Genomic DNA, 25738 nt, shown 5'->3' on the forward strand with positions numbered 1-25738 from the left:
ACAAAATTAGTTATACCTTGAAATATTTAAGGTTTGATATGAGAAATTGTTGTAAAAAATATATCCTATGGATTTCGCAACAATTGTACAATTTCTCCAATCAAACAATTTTTTCGATAATTTCAGTGTCGAGTGGTGGTGACGTGTGTCAATACAACGAAGATTGTCCGCCCAATAAGTATTGCGATCGCTTGAATCGTCGCTGCATAAATCCCTGTGCCGAAGACAGCTGTGGTGACAATGCCGAATGTTACGTAGAAAATCACGCGGCCCACTGTAGATGTCCACCAGGTACAGAAGGCAATCCTCAGGTGGCTTGTGAAGCTATCACTGGACGTAATCCATGTATCCCAAATCCATGTGGTTTCGACGCATTATGTGAGATTGACAATGGTGATCCCATCTGCTTCTGTCCAAAAGGTATGACTGGTAATCCATTTGAACATTGTATTCCTGAAGGCGATAAATGCCAAGGAAACCCTTGCGGTGTTAACTCTGGATGTCGCGTTGTCAATGGCCAAGTCAAGTGTTTCTGTTTGCCGGGTTATGAAGGCAATCCTCCTAACACACTTTGCACATTACCGGAGAACCCATGCGATCCATCGCCCTGTGGCCCGAATACAAGATGCAGTATTCTCGGAAATGGTCTAGCTAAATGCACCTGTCTTCCTGGATTTATAGAATCTCCAAATACCATTCGTGGTTGTATAGAGCAAGTTAATCCCTGCCAACCAAATCCATGCGGTCATGGAGCCATATGTGATGCCATTCGTCAACCGCCTTGCTATTGCCCTGAAAATACCATTGGAAATGCTTACAAGAGTTGCACAGAAGTCGCTGTTATTCCTCTGTGCCAACCAGGCCCATGTGGAACTAATGCTGATTGTTACATCTCCGAAAATCGTGAACAATGTTATTGTCGATATGGATTCATTGGTGATCCATACGCTGGATGTCATCAGCCCCCATCGAGCCCCTGCCAACCGAGCCCTTGCGGTCGTAATGCTATATGTCGTGTCACAGATTCAGGTCAAGCCATCTGTGAATGCGCACCAGGTACCTCTGGTGATCCAACAAGTCCGTCAGGTTGCGATAGTTTCGAATGCACAAAAGACGATGATTGTCTGCAATCATTAGCCTGTATCGGATACACATGTCAAAATCCATGTCTCGGTGCGTGCGGTGTCAACGCTAATTGTCGCGTTGAACTCCATCATCCGGTTTGCTTCTGTCGTGAGGGTCTGTTTGGAAATCCCATGTACAGATGCTGTGAACCAATGGATCCAACACCACCAAAAACACCTTGTTATCCAAATCCCTGCGGGCACAATACATTCTGTCGTGTTATGCAAGATCGAGCTGTTTGTTCTTGTCTACCAGACTTCTTAGGAGATCCACAGACAGGATGCCTTCCAGAATGCACCATCAACTCTGACTGTCCGAATGACAAAGCCTGTATTAACATGAAATGCACAAGTCCATGCGCTTTGGGAAATGTCTGTGGAGTTAATGCTGAGTGCCGCGTGTCTTATCACACTGCAACTTGCATTTGCGATAGGAATCACTTCGGTAATCCCTTCATCATGTGTTCAAGGAAACCAATCATTACGATACCTCCTCAGTCCAACATAACACTGCCTTGTCAACCTTCACCATGTGGACAATATGACTACTGCGAGACATACAATGACAAAGTAGCAATGTGCGGAGGTTGTGATACTCATAATGTTGGATGTAGACCTGAGTGCCTTAGCAACAGTGATTGTCCTTTTGATCACGCCTGTATCGGATGGAAATGCGCTGATCCATGCTTGGGATCTTGTGGAATCAACGCTAATTGTGAAGTTATATGGCACGAGCCTGTTTGTACGTGTCCAATCGGACTTTTCGGGAACCCATATCAGGGCTGTATTCCTGAAGACGATCATCGAGATGCCTGCAGTGTCTCCCAATGCGGCGCCAATGCTGTTTGCAGAGAAAAGGAAGGAGCAATCACTTGTGAATGCCTTGAGGGCTTCTTAGGGAATCCATTTATCGCCTGTCATGTTGAATGCCTCCAGAACTCGGATTGCCCTCTCAACACTGCCTGTGTCAATCATAAATGTATAGATCCGTGTGCTGGAGCATGTGGTAGTGGTGCCTTGTGTGACTGCGTTAATCATAATCCTGTTTGTTACTGCCCCGAGAGCATGTCTGGAGATCCATTCGTTCATTGTTATCCACATACAGGAGTCATTTCGAGACCACCAAATCCTTGTGATCCATCTCCCTGTGGTCCTTACAGCAGATGTCTCGTCTCGCAAAATGGTTACGCATCCTGCTCATGCCAGCCTGAGTACCGGGGAAGTCCACCATTTTGCAGTCCCGAGTGCATCGTGAGCTCCGATTGCCTACAGATACAAGCCTGCATAAACAACAAGTGTGTCAATCCGTGTAATGGAATTTGCGGGCATAATGCTCTGTGTGTTGTCATAAATCATAATCCAGTGTGCAGTTGTCCAGCGAGTTACGAAGGAAATCCCTTCACTGAATGTGCTCCATTGGCAAAGGAGAATCCTCAGCCCGAGTCGCCGTGTCATCCATCACCATGTGGGCCCAATTCTGTCTGTCAGATAAAGATGGGACGACCGGTTTGCTCCTGCCAAAGTACATTCATCGGAAGTCCTCCAAATTGTCGTCCAGAATGTCTGATCAGTCAGGAATGTCCTATCGATGAAGCATGCATCGCTAATAAGTGCATTCAACCGTGCCCTCACAGTTGCGGACCTAACTCTGAGTGTATGGTCATCAATCACACTCCATACTGCTCCTGCAAAGCTGGTTTTGAAGGTGACGCATTTGTTGGATGTACCAGGGTCATTGAACAGCCACCTGAGCCTGAAGATCCTTGCTCTCCATCGCCCTGCGGCAATAATGCTCTATGTAATGTAGTAAATGGGGCTGCCAAGTGCACCTGCATACCTCCGTATATTGGTAATCCGTATGCTGGAGGGTGCAGACCCGAATGCATGATCAACTCCGACTGCGATAATCATTTGGCGTGTCTCAATCAACACTGCAGAGATCCCTGTCCTGGGATCTGTGGATTCAACGCTCAGTGCGAGGTATCCAATCATATTCCAACTTGTTCATGCTTGCGAGGATTCTCTGGGGATCCATTCGTCAGTTGTAAAGTCGAGAAAACACCTGGACCACCTCAGAACCCGTGTACTCCATCGCCATGTGGCCCATACAGTATCTGTCGTGTAGTTAATGAACGAGCTGTCTGTTCATGTAGCCCAGGATATCAGGGACAGCCGCCATCCTGTCGGCCAGAGTGTCTCGTAAGCTCTGAATGTGCACCCCATCTTGCTTGCATTGGCCAAAAATGCAGTGATCCTTGCCAGGACATCTGTGGTGTGAACGCTCTCTGTCAAGTTACCAATCATAATCCCATATGCAGTTGTCCGGACGGTTACGAGGGTGATCCCTTCGTCCAGTGTACTCAAGCGCCAAAAGTAGAGCCTACCAATCCTTGTGTTCCATCGCCATGTGGACCGAATTCCCAGTGTCGTGTTCAGAAGGATCGTCCTGTGTGTTCTTGCTCGACTGGTATGTTCGGGGCACCACCAAACTGCCGACCAGAGTGTCTAATCAATCAAGACTGCCCGAATTACCTCGCTTGTGTTCAAAATTCGTGTTCAGACCCATGTATTGGGTCTTGTGGAATAAATGCAAATTGTATCACGAGAAATCATCGACCAATTTGCCAATGTCAGGATGGATATGAAGGGGATCCTTTCTCAGCATGTAATCTTAAACCTATGCCGCCTGTAGAGCCACCCAGCGAACCCTGCAATCCATCACCGTGTGGTTCAAATGCCATTTGCAATGAAAGAAACGGCGCTGGGTCATGCACATGCCTATCAGATTACTTTGGTGATCCTTATCAAGGCTGTCGACCAGAATGTGTTCAAAACTCTGACTGCCCTCACTCTAGAGCGTGTATTAATAATAAGTGCAAGGATCCCTGTCAAGAGGCTTGCGGATTGAATGCGCAATGTCAAGTATTCAATCATCAACCCTCATGTAGTTGTTTTGATGGCTACACAGGAAATCCGTTGACAGCGTGTTACATACGTCAGGATCAGCCCCAGCCAAGTCCAGGTGACCCTTGTGAACCGTCACCCTGTGGACCGTACAGCAACTGTCGAGTCATTGATTTTCATGCTGTTTGTTCCTGCCAACAAAATTACATCGGTAGCCCACCAACATGCAGACCGGAATGCGTCATCAGCGCTGATTGTCCTCAAAACAAAGCCTGTATCAACCAGAAATGTGAAGATCCATGCTCCGGTACATGCGGTATTAACGCCAATTGTCAAGTCATAAATCACAACCCCGTCTGTAGTTGTGCATCTGGTTATACTGGGGATCCATTTTCTGGTTGTCTTGAAGAACGTCAAGTACCAGTGCCCGGACCAAATGAAAACAATAACCCTTGTACGCCCTCTCCATGTGGACCCAATTCCCAATGTCGCGTTATTGATGGCTTCCCTGCCTGTTCTTGTTTGCCAAATTACATCGGACGCACTCCAAACTGCCGACCTGAATGTGTTATCAATGAAGAATGTCCTGGTAATCTTGCTTGTCAAAACGAACAATGCACAGATCCATGTCCAAATTCCTGTGGAATCAACACTTTTTGTAATGTCATCAAGCACAATCCCGTATGTAATTGTAATCCGGGATATACAGGAAATCCATTCGTAGAATGCAAATTGCAACCATTTGAGCCTACGACAACTGAAGCTCCAAGAACACCTTGCAGTCCATCACCGTGTGGTGCTAATGCTGTTTGTAACGAGCGAAATGGGGCAGGATCATGTACATGCTTGTCTGAATACTTTGGAGATCCTTACATCGGCTGTAGACCTGAATGCGTCACCAACAGTGAATGCGGTAGAACTAAAGCTTGTTTGAACAATAAATGTATCAATCCCTGCAACGGTGTTTGTGGACCAAATGCATCTTGTCGTGTTGTCAATCACGCGCCATCATGCACATGTGCAGCTGGATATACAGGTGATCCGACAAGGGGTTGTGATGTACTTCCGATAGCAACCGAATCTCCAATAATAGATCCATGCCAGCCATCACCGTGTGGACCAAACAGCAATTGTCGAGTTCTGAATGATCATGCGGTCTGCTCTTGTAAGACTGGATTCATTGGCACTCCACCTACGTGTAGACCGGAATGTACAATTAGTTCAGAATGCTCACGGAGCAAATCGTGTGTCAACAATAAGTGTGTAAATCCGTGCCAATCAGCTTGCGGTGAAAATACCAAGTGCCTGGTGGTGAATCACAGTCCGATCTGTACATGTGCTGCTGGCTACACTGGAGATCCATTCAGTTACTGTTCCAAGAACGAAATCACACCGTCAGAACCAAGAGAGCCGGTGGATCCTTGTTCACCCAATCCATGCGGTCCAAATTCTCAATGCAGAGTGATTGGATCTCAGCCAGCCTGTTCTTGCTCACCAGAATACATCGGTCGACCACCCAATTGCCGACCCGAGTGCACAGATAATTCTGAATGTCCCACGAATGTCGCTTGCATCAACCAACGCTGTAAGAATCCATGCCAGGGGGCTTGTGGTGAATTAGCACGATGCTCGGTTCTGAATCACCTGCCAGTGTGTTCATGTCCAGATGGTTTCACAGGCGATCCAAGCATTCAATGCTCTCCGCACATACCTTCAGAAGACCAGAATCCATGTTCACCAAATCCCTGTGGACCTAATGCTCAGTGTCGAGAGCGAAATGGCGCAGGAGCTTGTGCTTGTCCCCAGGACTTCATCGGTGATCCTTATGATACTGCCAGGGGATGCTACCGTGAATGCGAAGCAAACGATGATTGTGCACTTCATTTGGCTTGTGTTGGATTCAAATGCACAGATCCTTGTCTTGGAACTTGTGCAACACTGGCAGTATGTAACGTTGACAATCACGTACCGAGGTGTTCATGCCCACCGAGTTATACAGGAGATCCATTTTTCTCCTGCACTCTGGAACCGAAGGAGATACCAATACCTGAAGATCCATGTTCACCTACACCCTGTGGTCCAAACAGTAAATGCAGAACTGTCAATGGCCAAGCCGTCTGCACCTGTCAGCCTGAATACAGTGGTATACCCCCCAATTGTCGACCCGAGTGCATTGTATCAGCTGAATGTCCAAATCATCTCGCTTGTATTAACAAAAAATGCCAAGATCCCTGTCCAAACACTTGTGGAGTTCGGGCACAATGCAGTGTCAAGAATCACAGTCCCATATGTACGTGTCCCATTGGATTCACTGGAGATCCCTTCTCAGTATGTTCACCGCAAGAAGAGCCAATGACGACGACCGAACGACCACCCTCTTGTGAACCCTCACCATGTGGTCCGAATTCTCAATGTCAAATTGTTTTTGGAACACCAGCTTGTTCCTGTCAACCAAACTACATCGGTGTCCCACCCAACTGCCGGCCTGAATGTACACTCAGCTCGGAGTGCCAGAGTCATCTTGCTTGTGTAAATCAACGCTGTCAAGATCCATGCACCGGATCCTGTGGATTTAACGCTCAATGTCATGTATTGAATCATATTCCCGTCTGCAGATGTATGGAAGGCTTTACTGGTGATCCATTCGCAGATTGTTCTCTCGTGCCAGCATCAACAGAACCTCCACGTCCCAAAGACCTGTGTAATCCTTCACCTTGTGGTCCCAATGCCGTTTGTCGCGCAGGAGATTGCGAGTGCACTCCAGGATATCTTGGTAATCCATTCGAAGGTTGCAGACCGGAATGTGTCCTCAATTCCGAGTGTCCGAGGGATAAATCTTGTCTGCGAAATAAATGTCAAGACCCCTGTCCAGGCAGATGTGGCCAGAACGCTGAATGCGATGTTGTTAACCACATTCCTGTCTGTTCATGCCTGCAAGGATTCGTTGGAGATCCTTTCGTCAGCTGCAAACGTCAACCGATGCGACCAGATGACAAACGTGATCCTTGCAATCCATCACCCTGTGGATCCAACGCGCAGTGTCGAGATGTCGATGGCCGCGCTGTATGCTCTTGCTTACCAGGATATCTAGGCGCACCACCCGCATGTCGTCTTGAGTGTATTGTTAGTTCTGAATGTGCTCCGACTCGAGCATGTGTGAACAATAAGTGCACGGATCCTTGTCTGGGCTCGTGTGGGTTGAATGCTCGTTGTGAAGTCATCAACCACTCTCCTATCTGCAGTTGTTCTCCAGGTCAGACTGGCGATCCTTTCAGGAACTGCTACGATCTACCGCTTTTACCAGCCCCCAAAGAGAACGAAAATCCCTGCGATTCACGACCTTGTGGACCTAATGCATTATGTCAAGACAATAATGGCATACCAGCTTGTTCATGTCTTCCAAATTATATTGGAGCTCCGCCATCTTGCCGACCCGAGTGTGTCATCAATCCCGATTGTCCATCAAACAAAGCCTGCGTCAATTCCAAGTGCATCGATCCTTGTCCAGGTAGTTGCGGTGAATTTGCTGAATGTCGAGTTATAAATCACGCTGTTACCTGCACATGTGCAAGTGGATTCACGGGCAATCCATTTGTTCAATGTGTTACGGAGAAACAAGAGTCAATTAATCCATGTGAGCCATCACCATGTGGACCCAATGCCATCTGTCAGCAACGTGACAATGCAGGTGCTTGTGTTTGTATAGAGGATTACCATGGAAATCCATATGAAGGCTGTCAACCTGAGTGTATTCTAAGTTCTGATTGTCCAACGAATCGAGCCTGCATCCGAAATAAATGCGGTGATCCGTGCCCGGGTATTTGTGGTACAAACGCTCAGTGTTCCGTAGTCAATCATATACCTACTTGCACTTGTATGCCAGGATTCGTTGGAAATCCCTTCACTTCATGCAAAGTTGAAGAGCCATTACCACCAACTCTATCGCAAAATCCTTGTAATCCATCACCATGCGGTCCTAATAGTCTTTGTCGTGCCATTAATGATCAAGCCGTGTGTACCTGCCAACCCAATTACCTGGGAACACCACCGAATTGCCGTCCAGAATGTGTTGTCAATTCTGAATGCCCCCAGAATCGTGCTTGTCATAAATACAAATGTACTGATCCATGTCCTGGCACATGTGGTATGGGGGCCGAATGTCGTGTTATTAATCATAATCCGCTGTGTAGCTGTCGATCAGGCACCACTGGAGATCCATTCATCCGTTGTCACGTACAAGATTACGAGCCTCCAACTACAAGACCCAGTGACCCATGTCTACCCAATCCCTGCGGGCTCAATGCTGAATGCCGACCAATTGGAGATCAAATAGCCTGTTCGTGTCTTAAGAATTACGTTGGATCCCCACCAAATTGTCGACCTGAATGTGTCGTTAACACTGACTGTCCATCTAATCAAGCTTGTATATCGGAAAAATGTCGTGATCCTTGCATTGGATCCTGCGGTCAAGACGCTGAATGCAGTGTCCAGAATCATATTCCAACGTGTTTGTGCCGTCAAGGCTTTACAGGCGACCCATTCTCACTTTGCACAAGAGTAGTTGAACAGCCACGAATACCTGAAGACCCGTGTAATCCATCACCGTGCGGTGCCAATGCCCGTTGTGATGCTGGACAATGTACCTGCCAACCGGAATACATCGGTGATCCTTACTCGTCCTGCAGACCCGAGTGTACTATTAACTCTGAATGTTCACGCACTAAAACTTGTATAAATCAACGATGTGTTGATCCTTGTGTAGGAACATGTGGTACTGATGCACGTTGCGATGTCATCAATCACATTCCAACGTGCAGCTGTCCACCAGGCACTACTGGCAATGCATTCTCAGCATGTCGGCCAATAACTCCAAGTGTAACACCAACCCAGCCATGTTCGCCATCACCCTGTGGACCAAATAGTCTGTGTAGAGTTGTCGATAGTCATGCTGTGTGCTCCTGCCAAGCTGGTTTCGTTGGAAGTCCACCGGGTTGCAGGCCAGAGTGCGTTGTCAGTGCAGAATGTGGCTTGACTCAAGCTTGTTTGAATAACAAATGTCAAGATCCATGCCCAGGAACATGTGGACAGAATGCCAAGTGTCAAGTTGTCAACCACAATCCAATCTGCAGTTGCTTGGAGAACTTCACAGGTGATCCCTTCACCAGATGCTACATTCGAAAAGGTAAATCAAGTTTCTTCAGCACTTTATTCCGTTCCCCACAACTGGTCTTTATCAAATCTTTATTTTTCAGATGAAGAACGTCCACCGCTTGTGAATCCGTGTTTGCCATCCCCATGCGGTCCGAATTCCGAATGTAACGTACGCGGTGAGAGTCCCGCGTGCTCTTGTTCACAAAATTATATCGGTTCGCCGCCCAATTGTCGTCCCGAATGTACAATAAATCCGGAGTGCGCGTCTCATCTCGCTTGTATACAACAAAAGTGTCGCGATCCATGTGCGGGTCTGTGTAGTACAGGAGCACGTTGTACAGTGGTTAATCATCATGCTGTATGTTCCTGTCTGGAAGGCTTCACTGGTGATCCATTTAGTAACTGTATTCCGGCGCCGAAGGGTGAGTGAAGAAATTTACATATCAATTTATTTTTATCAATGCATGATGATAGAATGCTGGGTGTTGGTTTGGAAGGTAAGTGCTTATTCATTGCAATTTTATCAGGAGCTTGCCAATTAAATCGCTGCTTCATAAGTGATTGACTAAGCCCACCACAGTTAAATGTGCTCCACAATTAAGCGATCAAGTAGTAGCACAAAGAAGTTATTCTCATGCGTAATTCGATATGACACACGCCTGATTATCCCCTACGCGATTAACCCGTCTTCTTGCCCTGAAGACATGATAAAGCTGGTGGTGGAGCCCTTGGTATGGGCTCACTATTAAGTTCAGCCATAAATTACTGCCTCGAACAAGCGCGTTCTAACTAGTCATTAACCTTTATAGGCCCAGCCGAAATAAACCCCTAGAACTGCACCCTCAAGCGCTCATTTTTCATTAGTTTTAGGACCACTCGTTTTACATCATCCGCAATGCGTAATAACCCCTGCGACCTTAATATCGCCATTAATGCAAGCACAGCAAACAAATCGCAATAAATTTTACGATTTATAAGGAAATATAGTTACGCCATGCCTAAACACGTGCACAGCACGAGCTACGCCCAGAAATGAAAAAGTATTTTCACATGCCTTACAACTAAGCAATAACTTAACCCGACATTAATGAGCAAGAACCTTCCCCTCAGTTGCGCCTGAAATAAGGAATCCCTGTTCACCATCACCATGCGGTCCCAATGCAATATGTCGTGAATCCAATGGAGCTGGATCATGCTCCTGTCCACCGGATTATATAGGAGATCCCTATGAAGCCTGCCGACCTGAGTGCCTTCAGAATTCCGATTGTCTCCCCCACTTGGCCTGCTCCAATTCCAAATGTAAGGATCCCTGCCCAGGTACTTGTGGATTAAATGCCCAGTGCGCTGTCATCAATCACCTGCCGTCCTGTAATTGCAACCCAGGATTCACCGGAGATGCATTCAGAAACTGTGTCCTCTTTTGTAAGCCCTAATTTTTTCCAATCACACTATGGAGAACTAGACCTATTCATTTATTCACCATCACCTTGATACTCAATGATCCCATTGTTCAACCTTCCCCTCAGCTCCGATGGAATCTGAACCCTGCTCACCATCACCCTGCGGACCCAACAGCCAATGTAGAAATGTGGACAGCCACGCAGTCTGCTCCTGTCTACCTGATTATAATGGAAATCCACCCAATTGTCGACCAGAATGTGTATCCAACAGTCAATGCCCCCAAAATTTAGCCTGTATCTCTCTCAAATGTACCTCACCCTGTCCACAACCCTGTGGAACTAATACGCAGTGTCGAGTTCTCAATCACAGTCCAATTTGTACTTGCAACCCAGGTTTTACTGGAGATCCATTCACCAGATGTTTCGACATACCTTGTAAGAATCCATCTCATGTAAGCAATTATCATGAGAGATTATATAACTATCCAAGAATTATTTCAGTCGTTCCACAACGAGATACAGTCGTCCCCGCTGATCCCTGCATGCCAAATCCCTGCGGATTGTACTCGGAATGTCGTAATGTTGGTGGATATCCATCTTGCTCTTGTAGCATTAACTACCAAGGAGTGCCACCCAATTGCAGACCAGAATGTCGTATCAATTCCGACTGTCCAATGAATCTTGCCTGCTTTAACGAACGATGCCGTGATCCATGCCAAGGTTCTTGTGGTATATCTGCCCTTTGCACCATCCACAATCATATATCATCCTGTAATTGTCCAGAAGGATACACTGGAGATCCTTTCAGCAGTTGTAGCTTTGTACCAACGACCCGTAAGAATCCCAACAATCAATTTCTGAGATTTGAAAACCATTCGAATACCTAGTTTTCCTTATGTATGAACACTATCTTTGTAGTTCCACCGCCGAGTGCAGATCCCTGTACTCCTTCTCCATGTGGGGCAAATGCCCAATGCCGTGATGGTATCTGTACATGTCTACCCGAGTACAATGGTGATCCCTATTCTGGATGTCGACCAGAGTGTGTCACGAACTCTGATTGCCCGCAGAATCGCGCTTGCTCAAGAAATAAATGCATTGATCCATGTCTCAATACCTGTGGACGTAATGCCATTTGCAATGTGTACAATCACATTCCTATGTGTAGTTGTCCGGTTGGTATGAATGGAAATGCATTTGTTGCATGTGATTTTGTAAAAGGTATTTGTTCCTCTATTCTACCATTTCATTTCCCTAAAGTTGATTGTACCCTTCCCTAATTTTCGAATTCTGTACCTTTTATCGCGATATAGAACCGCTGAATACAGACCCATGCAACCCATCACCTTGTGGCCCGAACAGCCGTTGTCGACCAGTAAATGATCAAGCCGTATGCACCTGTGTCCCTGGTTTCCTTGGAAGTCCACCGACCTGTCGACCTGAATGCACAATTTCTTCAGATTGTCCTCTAAATCAGGCATGCGGCAATCAGAAATGCATTGATCCATGTTTGGGGACTTGTGGAATGAGAGCCAACTGTCAAGTTATTAATCACAATCCAATATGTAGTTGTCCATCAGGAATGACCGGGGATCCTTTTACAGCATGTCAAGAACAATGTAAGATCGTTTGTCTATGAAAGGAACTTGACACTCTCTCCCTTAATATAACGAACTAGACATTTAATGAATATTAAATTACAGCTACCATTCATCCAATACCTGAAAACCCCTGTCAACCATCCCCCTGTGGCCCCAACGCCCAATGCCAAGTATTCAACGGCTCTCCGTCCTGCTCTTGCTTACCAGAATTCACTGGATCACCACCGAACTGCCGACCTGAATGTGTTAGTAATAGTGAATGTTCCAATTCTCTAGCCTGTATCAATCAAAAGTGTACAGATCCATGTGCTGGATCTTGTGCTATTAACGCGGAGTGTCGTGTTGTGAGTCACACGCCCAATTGTGTTTGCCCGAATGGTTTCTCTGGTGATCCATTCACTCAGTGCTTCGAGCAAAAACGTAAGATCCATTTCTAGTAAATTCCTTCTGAATGAAACTATACATCCATAACCAATGTAAATCTTTCAGCACTTGATATGACACCAGTATCACCATGTAATCCATCTCCCTGTGGAGCCAATGCTATTTGCAAAGAGCAGAATTCAGCCGGTTCTTGTGCATGCCTCCCAGATTACATCGGAAATCCTTACGAAGGCTGCAGACCCGAGTGTGTTGTCAACTCCGATTGCCCTTCGAATCTGGCTTGTATTCGTTCCAAGTGTCAGAACCCTTGTCCTGGCACTTGTGCCCAGAATGCTGAATGCCAAGTTATCAATCATTTACCCAGTTGTACCTGCTTGAGCGGTTACACTGGGGATCCCTTCCGTTTCTGCAACTTTAAGGAAGCTGATGGTAATGTTGTCCCTCACGATCAGCTAGCACAAGTGAAAATAGACATGTCATCTGATGAATATTTCACAGAAACACCACGTGACCCTTGTCAGCCTTCTCCTTGTGGGCCAAACAGCCAATGTCGTGTGATAAATGAACAAGCCGTGTGCTCCTGTCAACCCCAGTACATTGGAAGTCCACCAGCATGTCGCCCTGAATGTACAGTTAGCTCCGAATGCCCATTGGATCAAGCATGTATCAATCAGAAGTGCATAAGTCCTTGTCCCGGATCCTGTGGCATCAATACCGAATGCAAAGTCATCAATCACAGTCCTATTTGCAGTTGTGGACCATCATTCACTGGAAATCCCTTTACCCGATGTTATCCTCAGCCAAGTAAGCGATGAAAGATGAGGACCAACACAGAACAAGATCGCTAAATTGTTATTTTTCAGAACCTCTGCCGTTACCACCAGCAAACCCTTGTGTGCCCTCACCCTGCGGTCCCAATGCCCAATGCCGAGATATCGGTGGAACTCCATCGTGCTCTTGCTTACCACAATTCAATGGAAGCCCACCCAATTGTCGCCCCGAGTGTACTATACAATCCGACTGCCCGAGTAATCAGGCATGCATCAACCAAAAGTGTCGGGATCCTTGTCCAGGATCCTGTGGTTTATTCGCTGAATGCACTGTTATCAATCATACACCAGTGTGCAGCTGTCTCGATGGATATACCGGGGATGCATTCACTACCTGTGTCCCTCGACCACCACCACGTAAGAATTCCCAAATTTTTTCATTTCCGTCCTTGAAAGTCTAATAAACCACTTTCAATCCTTGATTAGCCACTGATGACATCACGAGAGATCCCTGTAATCCTTCCCCGTGTGGACCAAATGCTCAATGTAGAAATGGCCAATGCTCCTGTCTACCCGAGTATCGAGGTGACCCATATACTGGTTGCCGACCAGAATGCGTTTTGAATTCGGACTGCCCGATGGATCGTGCTTGTATGAAAAATAAATGTGTCGATCCTTGTACCGGTATCTGTGGCCAGAATGCTGTCTGCAATGCTTTTAACCATATCCCGATGTGCAGTTGTCCATTGGGAATGGCTGGCAATGCATTTGTGTCTTGTATTCCGGCTACTGGTAATTATTATGATGCGAGTAAATATGATAATAGTCAGTCAATCCAATCATATTTACTCACAATACAAATTCAATCTTATGTAGAACCATCTGTAGACAAACCATCGCCGTGTACTCCATCACCCTGTGGGCCGAATAGTCGTTGTAGAGAGAGTAATGGCCAAGCAGTTTGCTCCTGTGTCCAAGGTTATCTAGGTGCACCCCCAACATGCAGACCCGAGTGTACAATAAACTCTGACTGTTCACGTAGTGAAGCGTGCACAAATCAGAAATGTATCAATCCGTGTTTAGGCAGTTGTGGCTTTGCAGCCAACTGTCAAGTCATTAATCATAATCCTATATGTAGTTGTCCCCCAGGGATGACTGGAGATCCATTCGCTGTGTGTCAAGATGCACGTAAGTTTCCAAGAAAACAAACTGATCATGAAATCGCCAGTTTCATGAAAGATAATAGCGAATTCTTCGATTGTAGCATCTACGCCTCCAGCTCCCCAGAATCCTTGTCAACCATCTCCATGCGGACCAAACGCCGAATGTCAAGTGTTCAACGATTCACCATCTTGTTCTTGTCTACCTCAATTTATCGGAAGTCCACCAAACTGTCGCCCCGAGTGCAGTAGTAATAGTGAATGTTCTAGTCATTTAGCTTGTATTAATAAGAAATGTAGCGACCCATGTGCTGGCTCTTGTGCAGTAAACGCCGAGTGTCGTGTGATCAGTCATACCGCGATGTGTATGTGCCCCAGTGGATTTACCGGAGATCCCTTCACTCAGTGCATGCCAGCGCCTTGTAAGTTAAATCAGCCAATTCAACTCATTCTCTACAGTATCAAGGTCCAGGCATCACCACTTTATTTCTTCATAGATCAACGTCCTACACCGACGAACCCATGTACACCTTCCCCGTGTGGTGCGAACACCATCTGCCAAGATCGCAATGGTGCAGGCTCCTGCACCTGTCGCCCTGAGTATATTGGAAATCCTTATGAGGGTTGCAGACCAGAATGTATCATGAACTCAGACTGTTCGCCCAATCTTGCCTGCATGAATTCAAACTGTCGAGATCCTTGTCTTGGTACTTGTGGTCCAAATGCCCAATGTCAAGTGATAAATCACTCGCCATCCTGTAGTTGTACGAACGGGTACACTGGGGATCCCTTCCGATACTGTTCAGTGGTTCAGGCAGCAGAACCAACGGTAACCCAACCGTGTTCACCATCATCTTGTGGACCAAACAGCCAATGCCGCGTGGTGAATGAACAAGCTGTTTGTTCATGTCTTCAAGAGTATATTGGAACTCCACCGGCATGTCGTCCAGAATGCACCAGTAGCTCTGAATGCGCCCAAAATCTCGCATGTGTCAACAGAAAATGTGTGAATCCTTGTCCAACACCTTGTGGAACTAACACTGAATGTGTAGTTCGGAATCACAATCCTATTTGTTCATGCAGGAATGGGTTCACTGGAAATCCGTTCACTACGTGTACCGCTATGATACGTGAGTTGATTGATATAAGTGTTCGCGTGAAATTTGGGACTGATTTCGATCTCTTTTTAGAAGCTGCACCCCAGGCTCCACAAAACCCGTGTCTACCTTCCCCATGTGGACCCAACTCTGATTGTCGTGATATTGGAGGATTACCATCGTGCTCATGCTCTCAAAATTTCCTCGGCAGTCCACCCAATTGCCGCCCAGAATGTACAATCAATTCTGATTGTACTAGTAACAATGCTTGTATAAATTCTAAATGTAGAGATCCTTGTCCGGGATCTTGTGGAGTTCAAGCACAGTGTGCAGTTGTGAATCACACCCCGATATGTTCTTGCTTCGAAGGATACACTGGTGATCCCTTTGCCAGTTGTTTCCCGAAGCCTCCAGCCCGTAAGATCATGAACAATTCATTTAAATTTCATTCTTCCCTTGATAAACCGTTTCATTGAAATTCCGTTCTTATACAGCATCAGCACCGGTGCCAAAAGACCCTTGCAATCCTTCACCCTGTGGATCTAATACTCAATGCAGAGAGGGAATTTGCACTTGTCTACCAGAATATATTGGAGATCCATTTACTGGATGCCGACCAGAATGTGTTTTAAACACAGACTGCCCTCCAACGCAAGCTTGCATGAGAAATAAATGCAGAGATCCTTGTCCAGGGACATGTGCTCAAAACGCTCTCTGCAATGTATACAATCACATCCCAATGTGTTCTTGTCCCGCAGGAACCTCTGGAAATGCTTTCTTCTCTTGTTCCATCGTTAAAGGTACTTTCAATCATTCTAATACGGCAATAATAATCGAGAGATTGTTTATCGTACTACCATCCTTGTTGTTATCATGATATGATTAGAGCCCACAGTGGAAACTCCCTGTGACCCATCACCGTGTGGGCCCAATTCCCGTTGTCGCGAAGTTAATGGGCAAGCTGTTTGCACCTGTGTTCCTGGATTCCTTGGAAGTCCACCGACCTGTCGACCTGAATGTATAGTCAGTACTGATTGTTCACCTGCTGAAACTTGCTACAATCAGAAATGCCGTGATCCTTGCCCTGGAACATGTGGTATTGGAGCCAGCTGTCAAGTTATCAATCATAATCCCATTTGCAGCTGTCCACCGACCTTCACTGGAGATCCCTTCCTCCGATGCACCAAAATCAGTAAGAATAATGCATCTGACAGAATGCATATTCATTTTTGCCAAGATATTTTATCGTAACTTAATTTTGTTCAGCTGAAGTACCAGCAAGACCAAGTAACCCTTGTCAACCATCCCCATGTGGTCTGAACGCCCAGTGCCAAGTAATCAACGACTCCCCATCCTGCTCTTGTAACCCAGAGTCAGTCGGTTCTCCACCGAACTGTCGGCCAGAATGCATTAGCAATGGAGAATGTCCGTCGCATCAAGCCTGTATCAACCAGAAGTGTAGAGATCCTTGTCCTGGGGCGTGTGGGATGAACGCAGAGTGTAAAGTGGTCGGTCATACTCCGATGTGTATTTGTTTCGCCGGTTTTACTGGTGACCCTTTCTCCCAGTGTTCCCCTCAACAATGTGAGTGCTTAAAATCATTTGTAATTGAGTCGATTCTTCGTTTGAAAAGACATTCAATCGTGGCTTGACTTATTATCGTCGCCCAAAGGACCAGCAGATGTTATTTTAAACCTTATTTCAGATATTTCAGATGAGAAGCCTCAGCCTTGTGTCCCCTCACCTTGCGGAGCCAATGCTGTATGCAAAGAACGAAACAATGCTGGCTCCTGCTCTTGTTTACCCAACTATTTCGGGAATCCCTACGAAGGCTGTCGCCCCGAGTGTACAGTTCACTCTGACTGCGTTCCTAATAGGACATGTGTAGGATCAAAATGCGTGGATCCTTGTCCAGGAACTTGTGGAACAAATGCCATCTGTCAAGTGATAAATCACGCTCCAACATGCACATGCATTACAGCATATTCAGGAGATCCATACCGTTACTGTTCAAGAATGCCTGATATTGATGGTAACATCCTGACATTTAGTTGAATAATTTGGGTTTACTTGACTCTAAATTTATTTCGTATGAATTCTTTAGTTTCCCAGCCAATGGATCCATGTGGATTCTCTCCATGCGGTCCCAACAGTGTTTGCAGACCTGTTAATGGTCAACCCGTTTGTTCATGTGAGCCCAATTACATCGGTCGTCCACCGGGATGCCGGCCCGAGTGTGTTGTTAGCTCAGAATGTGCAACAAATCGTGCATGTGTCAATCAGAAATGTGTGGACCCCTGTCCAGATCATTGTGGGAATAATGCCGATTGCCGAGTCATCAATCACAGCCCGATATGCAGCTGTCGGTTAGAATTCACTGGAGATGCATTCGTCGCATGTTTCCCTGTACCCCGTCAGTACATTATCAAGTAACAATATCAAAGGCAATTTTTCATCTCTGTTTTCTTCAACATTTTGATGATTTTGTAGGGCCACCTCCATCACCACCGACACCGCAAAATCCTTGCGTTCCCACCCCCTGTGGTCCGTTCTCCCAATGTCGAGATATAAATGGAAATCCATCATGCACCTGTGATGAAGGATACCTAGGCCTACCACCGAATTGCCGACCGGAGTGCACGATAAATCCAGAATGCCCGAGCAATCTTGCCTGCATGCGAGCAAAATGCAAGGATCCATGCCCTGGATCTTGTGGAATCGGCGCTGAATGTTCGGTTATTAATCATACACCAATTTGTTCGTGCTCACAAGGATTCACAGGGGATCCCTTCACGCGCTGTTCACCAGCACCTTGTGAGAATTTTGAAGAAAATTTAAACAATGTCATCTGGTCGATATTTTTTTATCAACAATTCCTTTTAGCGGAAGCACCACCATCGCCTTCTGATCCATGCAATCCATCACCCTGTGGAGCAAACACTATTTGTCGATCTGGTACCTGCAGTTGCATACCTGAATATCAGGGCGATCCTATTATCGGATGTAGACCAGAGTGCACCATCAATGAGGACTGCCCTAGGGACAAGGCATGCAAAAATAATAAATGCAGCGACGTTTGCATAGGAATGTGTGGTGTCAATGCACTTTGCATTGCTGCAAATCACATTGCTATGTGTAGTTGTTCACCGGGAATGACTGGAAATGCATTCATAGAATGTACACCAATGCAGGGTAATCGTCCATTGAGATAAACGATTCTTCCGTGACAACCAAGTGCAAAGTATCATATTCCCTTATGTTTCATCTAGATGAAGTTATAACGAATCCGTGCAACCCTTCACCCTGTGGGCCGTATAGTCATTGTCAGAATGTTAATGGCCATGCAGTGTGTAAATGTGTGGAAAGCTACGTAGGAAGTCCACCGATTTGCAGACCCGAATGTGTTGTCAGTACAGATTGTCCACCATCAGAAGCCTGCATCAATCAAAGATGTCAGAACCCCTGTCTGGGATCCTGCGGTTTGCGCGCTGAATGTTCGGTTATCAATCATAATGCTATTTGCACGTGTCGAGAAGGCTTAACGGGTAATCCGTTCACTGCCTGTACCCCCCTTCGTAAGTCACTCAATCGAAGAATTGCTTGGTTTCAATATCGGATTCATCATGAATTACTTCATTTTCAGCCCCACCAACTCCATCTGATCCGATCAATCCCTGTGTTCCATCACCATGTGGACCAAACTCACAATGTCAAGCTGTAAATAATTTGCCCTCGTGTTCCTGCCTTCCGGAATTCTCCGGCAGCCCTCCGAATTGCCGTCCTGAGTGCATTGGTAATAGTGAATGCGATAACCGGCTTGCTTGCATAAATCAGAAGTGTAAAGACCCATGCCAGGGATCATGCGGAATTAATGCAGTATGTCGGGTGTTATCACATACCCCGATGTGTTATTGTGATAATGGATTCACAGGAGATCCTTTTGTTCAGTGCAGTGCAGTTCAGAGTAAGGCCTTTTTGCGAGAGGAGTGGAGGGTAAAACGGATTGACTTTAACCATTAGTGACTCAGGAAGGGCAGAACATTCTTGAAATGAGTTGTCATACCTAAAAATGATTGAAGGCGATCCGCTTTATCTCTTATTTTTCTGTTGCTACTGCACATGACAAATAATCCTGATTAATGTCGTTGTTCTCTAGATGAACTGATAGCTTCACCGTGTGAACCAACACCCTGTGGTCCAAACGCTGTATGCAAAGAGCAAAATTCCGCAGGATCATGCTCATGCCTGCCCGATTACTTTGGAAATCCTTACGAAGGATGTCGCCCTGAGTGCACTGTAAACACTGATTGCGTTCCAAACAGATCTTGTATTCGATCCAAGTGTATGGACCCATGTCCAGGCACTTGTGGTTCAAATGCAATTTGTCAAGTCGTCAATCATGTTCCCATATGTACCTGTCTGCAAGGGTTTACAGGAGATCCTTCCAGATTCTGTAGTCAAGCTCTTTCCGACCGTAAGGCTTTGATTCTTTTGCAAAATTTCTTTTATAATAATTTGGAAAAAAATGAATCAATTTTTTCCCTTCGTATAGCAATTAAGCGTCCGCAGCCTTGCAACCCGTCACCATGTGGTCCGTATAGTCAATGCCGTGAGGTCAATGGACAATCCGTATGTTCGTGTTTCCCCAACTACACAGGATCTCCTCCAGCCTGTCGCCCAGAGTGCTCTGTATCCTCTGATTGCCCATCAAATCGTGCGTGCTTGAACCAGAAATGTATTGATCCATGTCCGCGAACTTGTGCTGAAAACTCTGCATGCAGAATTATCAATCACAGTCCCATATGTTTCTGTAATGATGGCTACACTGGAGATCCCTTCACTCACTGCTTCATCATGGAAGGTACAACTATTGCCTCCCTCATAAACGTCGAATTTTGTGAAATATTAATCCCCAATTATTACAGTTTCCAAACCAAACGCCATTGGCATACCGAGAGACCCCTGCTTTCCTTCACCCTGTGGGCCTAATTCTATCTGCCGCCCAGTTAGCAATACACCCTCTTGTACCTGCCATTCAAGTTACTTCGGATCACCACCAAATTGCCGATCAGAATGTGTTATCAATCAAGACTGCGCAAGCAATTTAGCGTGTATTAGGGGGAGATGTAGAGATCCATGCCCAGGATCTTGTGGATTCGATGCACAGTGCACAACTATTAATCATACACCTGCTTGCACGTGTCGTGAAGGATTTACTGGGGATCCGTTTACATCGTGCCAGCCGAGACTACCCGAACGTAAGAATTGTGTCTTGCCGCTAAAGGTGTAACGTGTTTTTTTTCAATCGAATAATAAATGTTCCTGTTCCGTTAGCTCCGGTCGAAACCGACCTTTGCAATCCATCTCCATGTGGACCAAATGCGAGATGTGATAATGGTTTATGCAGTTGCCTTCCTGAATTCTTCGGTGATCCGACAATTGGCTGTAGACCGGAGTGTGTCCTCAACGAGGATTGCTCGAGGGATTTAGCCTGCATGAACAATAAATGCAGAGACCCGTGTTCAGGAACTTGCGCCACGAATGCCATATGTCAAGTCATCAACCACATTCCCATGTGTAGCTGCCCTCAGGGATTCCAAGGAAACGCATTTGCATTCTGCAATCCTGTACAAACACCACCAACAACTTCACCGTGCAATCCATCTCCCTGTGGACCAAACAGTCAATGTCGAGATAGAAACGGAATTTCAGTCTGCACTTGTGTTCCTGGATTCCTTGGGAATCCACCTAACTGTCGTCCCGAGTGTTTAGTTAGCACTGACTGTTCGCCAAGCGACGCTTGCATCAACCAAAAGTGTCAGAATCCATGTGTGGGAATGTGTGGCATCGGCGCACGTTGCGAAGTCATTAATCACAACCCAATTTGTCAGTGTCCCCCAAGATATTCTGGTGATCCTTTCGTCAGATGTCAGCTTACTCGTAAGATTTTTTCATTATAAAAGGAGTCCTTTCTTTGGCTCGCCAATAGTTGAAAATCGTAAATGTTACAGCGGAAACTCCTCCAATTCCAATCAACCCCTGTCAACCATCCCCCTGCGGCCCCAACGCTCTCTGCCAAGTCATTAATGACACTCCATCCTGTTCCTGCCAATTGGAGTTCATAGGAAGTCCACCTAACTGCCGCCCAGAGTGCGTCATCAATAGCGAGTGTCCATCAAACCAAGCCTGCATGAATCAGAAATGTCGCGATCCGTGTCCCAACTCTTGCGGTCAAAACGCTCAATGCCGAGTTGTATCACATACGCCCACATGCTTCTGTGAATCTGGATTCACGGGCGATCCATTCGTGCAGTGCATTCAGAAGCCACGTAAGTGTTTAACATCTCGGAGAGAGGAATGCAAAGAGCCAAAGACCTAATTCATCATCTGATATTACAGTTCAAACTATACCAGAACGTGTTGATCCCTGTTTACCATCACCATGCGGTCCAAATGCTATCTGTACCCAGAGGAATCAGGCGGGTTCATGTGCATGTGATACTGGTTATTTCGGGAATCCATATGAAGGTTGTCGACCCGAATGTGTGATCAACTCCGATTGCCAGTCGAATCGCGCCTGTACGAATTCAAAATGTGTCGACCCATGTTTAGGCATTTGCGGAAGTAATGCACAGTGTCAAGTAGTCAATCATATGGCTGTTTGCACATGCATTTCAGCTTTCACCGGCGATCCTTACCGATTTTGCTCTAGACAGGAGTCGAATGGTAAGAACTACTCAAACAAAGTACCTGGGAATACTCAGATTTCACCGTATGATTCTATTAATCCAATAAATTTAGATGTCGTGACAGATAGTGAACGTCCCTGCACCGGTGCTCAGTGCGGACCCAATAGCCAATGTAGAGAGATAAACAGTATCGCTGTTTGCTCATGTTCACCCAGTTACGTCGGTAGTCCACCGAACTGCAGACCGGAGTGCGTATCAAGCTCCGAATGTCCCTTGAATCAAGCCTGCGATAATCAGAAATGCATCAATCCCTGTCCATCATCTTGTGGGATTAATTCTGACTGTCGCGTCATCAATCATTCTCCGCTGTGTACTTGTAGCCCTGGACACACTGGGGATCCGTTCACTAGGTGTTTCCCACAACCGCGTGAGTTTATCATGACATTCCATCATTTCCGTAACTTCTCAACACGTTTCAAAAATTAAAGTTTTACGCTTGCCCCTGTCGTTTAGCATTTCCACTGCGTCCACCTATTCAGGAACATCCATGCATCCCGTCACCCTGTGGGCCAAATGCAATCTGTCGAAATATCAACGAGGCATGGGCATGCTCATGTCTATCAGACTTTGTGGGTAGTCCGCCCAACTGTCGTCCAGAATGTACCATTCATTCTGAATGTGGAAGTAATTTAGCTTGTCTCCGAGGAAAATGCCAAGACCCTTGTCCAGGATCATGTGGTATAAATGCTAGGTGTACTGTCATCAACCACAACTCTGTTTGTACCTGCTTAGAAGGATATACAGGAGATCCTTTCGCATATTGTCTTCTACTGCCACCAGTAGAAGCCCCACCAATAGATGCATGTAATCCAACACCCTGTGGACCCAACGCCAATTGTGACAATGGTATCTGCACGTGTTTACCGGAGTACCAGGGCAATCCCTATTCCGGATGTCGTCCAGAATGTGTAATGAGTACTGACTGTACCTTCAATCTTGCTTGCAAGAATAATAAGTGCGTGGATCCTTGTCCTGGAACTTGCGGACAAAATGCCATCTGCAATGTCTTTACTCACATTCCCATGTGCAGTTGTCCAACAGGAATGATCGGAAATGCCTTCGCGATTTGTGTACCTGTTCGTGGTATGTGATACACTTCATATCAACCTAACAATCTTTGCTGCACAGTGTCGAATAACTTCAACGATTAAATTCTAGTTCCCGACGTCGCTGATCCTTGCAATCCATCTCCATGTGGACCAAATAGTCAATGTCGGCAGAAAAATAGCCAGGCTGCGTGTTCCTGCATTGCAGGTTTCATTGGAAATCCCCCGACTTGTCGTCCAGAGTGTATTGTATCATCAGAATGTCCTCTGAATGAAGCCTGTGATAATCAGAAATGTGCGAATCCATGTCTCGGGGCTTGCGGAAGACAAGCCGATTGCACTGTCATCAATCACAATCCAATTTGCAGCTGTCCACCAGGACTCACTGGTGATCCCTTCCTCGCATGTCAAAGACTACGTAAGATTATGAAGATTCGATAGAACATGATCAGTTTCTAGAAATCTACGACTGAATGGTTACACTTTTCTTTTTAGCGGAAAGGCCACCGACTCCAATTGACCCATGTCAGCCATCTCCATGTGGCCCTAACTCCCAGTGTCAACTGATCAACAATTCACCTTCTTGTTCTTGCCTTCCCGATTTCACCGGTTCTCCACCAACATGCAGACCAGAATGCATCAGTAATTCTGAGTGTGCTAGCAAACTCGCTTGTATTAATCGGAGATGCACAGATCCATGTCCCAATTCTTGTGGTGAATTCGCCACTTGTCATGTTGTTAGTCACACTCCGATGTGCGTATGCCCAGTGGGATTCACGGGAGATCCATTCTCTCAGTGTGTAATACAACAATGTAAGATTACTTATTTTAAATCACATTTGATTTAGAACGAAAATTATAACTCATTAATTCGCAGTTGATGTGCAACCAGTCACTACTCATCCCTGCTCACCATCACCATGTGGTCCCAATGCAGTTTGCGAAGAAAGAAATAATGCTGGCTCCTGCTCCTGCTCACCAGGATACATCGGAAATCCCTACGAGGGTTGCAGACCGGAATGCGTTCTAAATTCTGATTGTCCCCAGAATCTTGCGTGTATGAATTCGAAATGCCGCGATCCGTGTCCCGGAACTTGTGGACAAAATGCTAACTGTCAAGTCATCAATCATTTGCCGAATTGTGCCTGCATTCCTCAATACAGTGGAGATCCTTTCAGATACTGCTCTCCCGTCCAACGTAAGAGTGTGAAATAAATTCAACCCATGCACTCCCAGGACATTTCATGGAACAAGTTTTGATTTTCGTAGAACCACCATCTGGAAATGTTGACGTATGCAGTCCATCCCCTTGTGGCCCTTTCAGCCAGTGTCGAGATAGCAATGGCCAAGCTGTATGTTCGTGCTTGCCAGGGTATAATGGTAGACCACCAGGATGTCGACCAGAATGCACAACGAGTTCTGAATGTTCCGCTGATCGTGCTTGTGTCAACCAGAAATGTGTGAATCCCTGTCCTGATCCATGTGGCCAACAAGCGACATGCAGAATCCTTAATCATAGTCCGATTTGCAGTTGCAGTCCGGGCTTCACTGGTGATCCATTCACCCTGTGCTTCCCCACACCGAGTAAGACGTGTTTTCCATCGTGAATGAAAGTTGCGTTAAGAAACCTCTTTCAATTTTCCACAATTCTATTTTTCAGTGCCTCCTAAAGTTACGGAACAACCAAGAGATCCATGTATGCCATCACCGTGCGGTCCAAATGCTCAGTGCTACAATAGCAATGGCAATCCCGTTTGCTCATGCTCCCAAAATTTCATAGGAAGTCCGCCGAACTGCAGACCGGAGTGTGTCATTAACTCTGAGTGCTCGAGTAATTTAGCCTGTATCAACCAAAAATGCAGAGATCCATGTCCAGGTTCTTGTGGCTTGAATGCGGTATGTTCTGTCTACAATCACGTACCCATTTGTGCGTGTTTGGAGGGCTATACCGGCGATTCATTCACGGGATGTCAATACAGACCACCCAGTGAACCACAAGCCACAGATCCTTGTAGTCCTTCCCCATGTGGTTCGAATACTCAATGTCATAACGGGATATGCTCATGTCTGCCAGGGTACATTGGCGAACCTAATGTCGGATGTAGACCTGAATGTGTTCTGAATAACGAGTGTCCATTGAACAGAGCGTGCATTAGAAATAAATGCGTTGATCCATGCCCCGGTACATGCGGACAAAATGCGCAATGCAATGTGTTCAACCACATTCCTATGTGCAGTTGTATCCCGGGGATGACTGGCAATGCACTAGTATTGTGTCAGCCAGTTACAGGTACTTGAGAATATTTTAAGACGTTTGATTCTTTGAGATGTTCTCCGGATCGTTAATATTTT

At 46.1% G+C, this 25738-nt stretch overlaps 1 protein-coding gene across 1 annotated transcript in view; it reads left to right on the top strand.

Annotated features, from left to right (window-relative positions):
* The window catches only part of LOC135160688 (uncharacterized), an 81405-nt gene that overhangs the window by 35472 nt on the left and 20195 nt on the right, over positions 1 to 25738 (top strand). Inside the window, exons 23-60 of the mRNA XM_064117508.1 lie at positions 127 to 9210; positions 9281 to 9601; positions 10290 to 10601; positions 10706 to 11014; positions 11081 to 11413; positions 11498 to 11800; positions 11893 to 12198; positions 12283 to 12600; positions 12670 to 12993; positions 13063 to 13368; positions 13428 to 13751; positions 13821 to 14126; positions 14211 to 14522; positions 14599 to 14916; positions 14992 to 15624; positions 15685 to 16008; positions 16086 to 16391; positions 16478 to 16783; positions 16858 to 17175; positions 17297 to 17623; positions 17696 to 18004; positions 18082 to 18405; positions 18475 to 18783; positions 18861 to 19166; positions 19235 to 19555; positions 19748 to 20065; positions 20144 to 20452; positions 20517 to 20849; positions 20926 to 21531; positions 21603 to 21920; positions 21991 to 22317; positions 22393 to 22707; positions 22794 to 23423; positions 23499 to 23804; positions 23882 to 24199; positions 24264 to 24584; positions 24656 to 24970; positions 25047 to 25676. Of these exons, the coding sequence (XP_063973578.1) occupies positions 127 to 9210; positions 9281 to 9601; positions 10290 to 10601; positions 10706 to 11014; positions 11081 to 11413; positions 11498 to 11800; positions 11893 to 12198; positions 12283 to 12600; positions 12670 to 12993; positions 13063 to 13368; positions 13428 to 13751; positions 13821 to 14126; positions 14211 to 14522; positions 14599 to 14916; positions 14992 to 15624; positions 15685 to 16008; positions 16086 to 16391; positions 16478 to 16783; positions 16858 to 17175; positions 17297 to 17623; positions 17696 to 18004; positions 18082 to 18405; positions 18475 to 18783; positions 18861 to 19166; positions 19235 to 19555; positions 19748 to 20065; positions 20144 to 20452; positions 20517 to 20849; positions 20926 to 21531; positions 21603 to 21920; positions 21991 to 22317; positions 22393 to 22707; positions 22794 to 23423; positions 23499 to 23804; positions 23882 to 24199; positions 24264 to 24584; positions 24656 to 24970; positions 25047 to 25676 (22005 nt within the window). The remainder of the gene's footprint in view (positions 1 to 126; positions 9211 to 9280; positions 9602 to 10289; positions 10602 to 10705; positions 11015 to 11080; positions 11414 to 11497; positions 11801 to 11892; positions 12199 to 12282; positions 12601 to 12669; positions 12994 to 13062; positions 13369 to 13427; positions 13752 to 13820; positions 14127 to 14210; positions 14523 to 14598; positions 14917 to 14991; positions 15625 to 15684; positions 16009 to 16085; positions 16392 to 16477; positions 16784 to 16857; positions 17176 to 17296; positions 17624 to 17695; positions 18005 to 18081; positions 18406 to 18474; positions 18784 to 18860; positions 19167 to 19234; positions 19556 to 19747; positions 20066 to 20143; positions 20453 to 20516; positions 20850 to 20925; positions 21532 to 21602; positions 21921 to 21990; positions 22318 to 22392; positions 22708 to 22793; positions 23424 to 23498; positions 23805 to 23881; positions 24200 to 24263; positions 24585 to 24655; positions 24971 to 25046; positions 25677 to 25738) is intronic.

This window comes from Diachasmimorpha longicaudata, chromosome 3, assembly GCF_034640455.1.
Source record: "Diachasmimorpha longicaudata isolate KC_UGA_2023 chromosome 3, iyDiaLong2, whole genome shotgun sequence".
In the NCBI taxonomy this organism is placed as follows: Eukaryota; Metazoa; Arthropoda; class Insecta; order Hymenoptera; family Braconidae; genus Diachasmimorpha; species Diachasmimorpha longicaudata.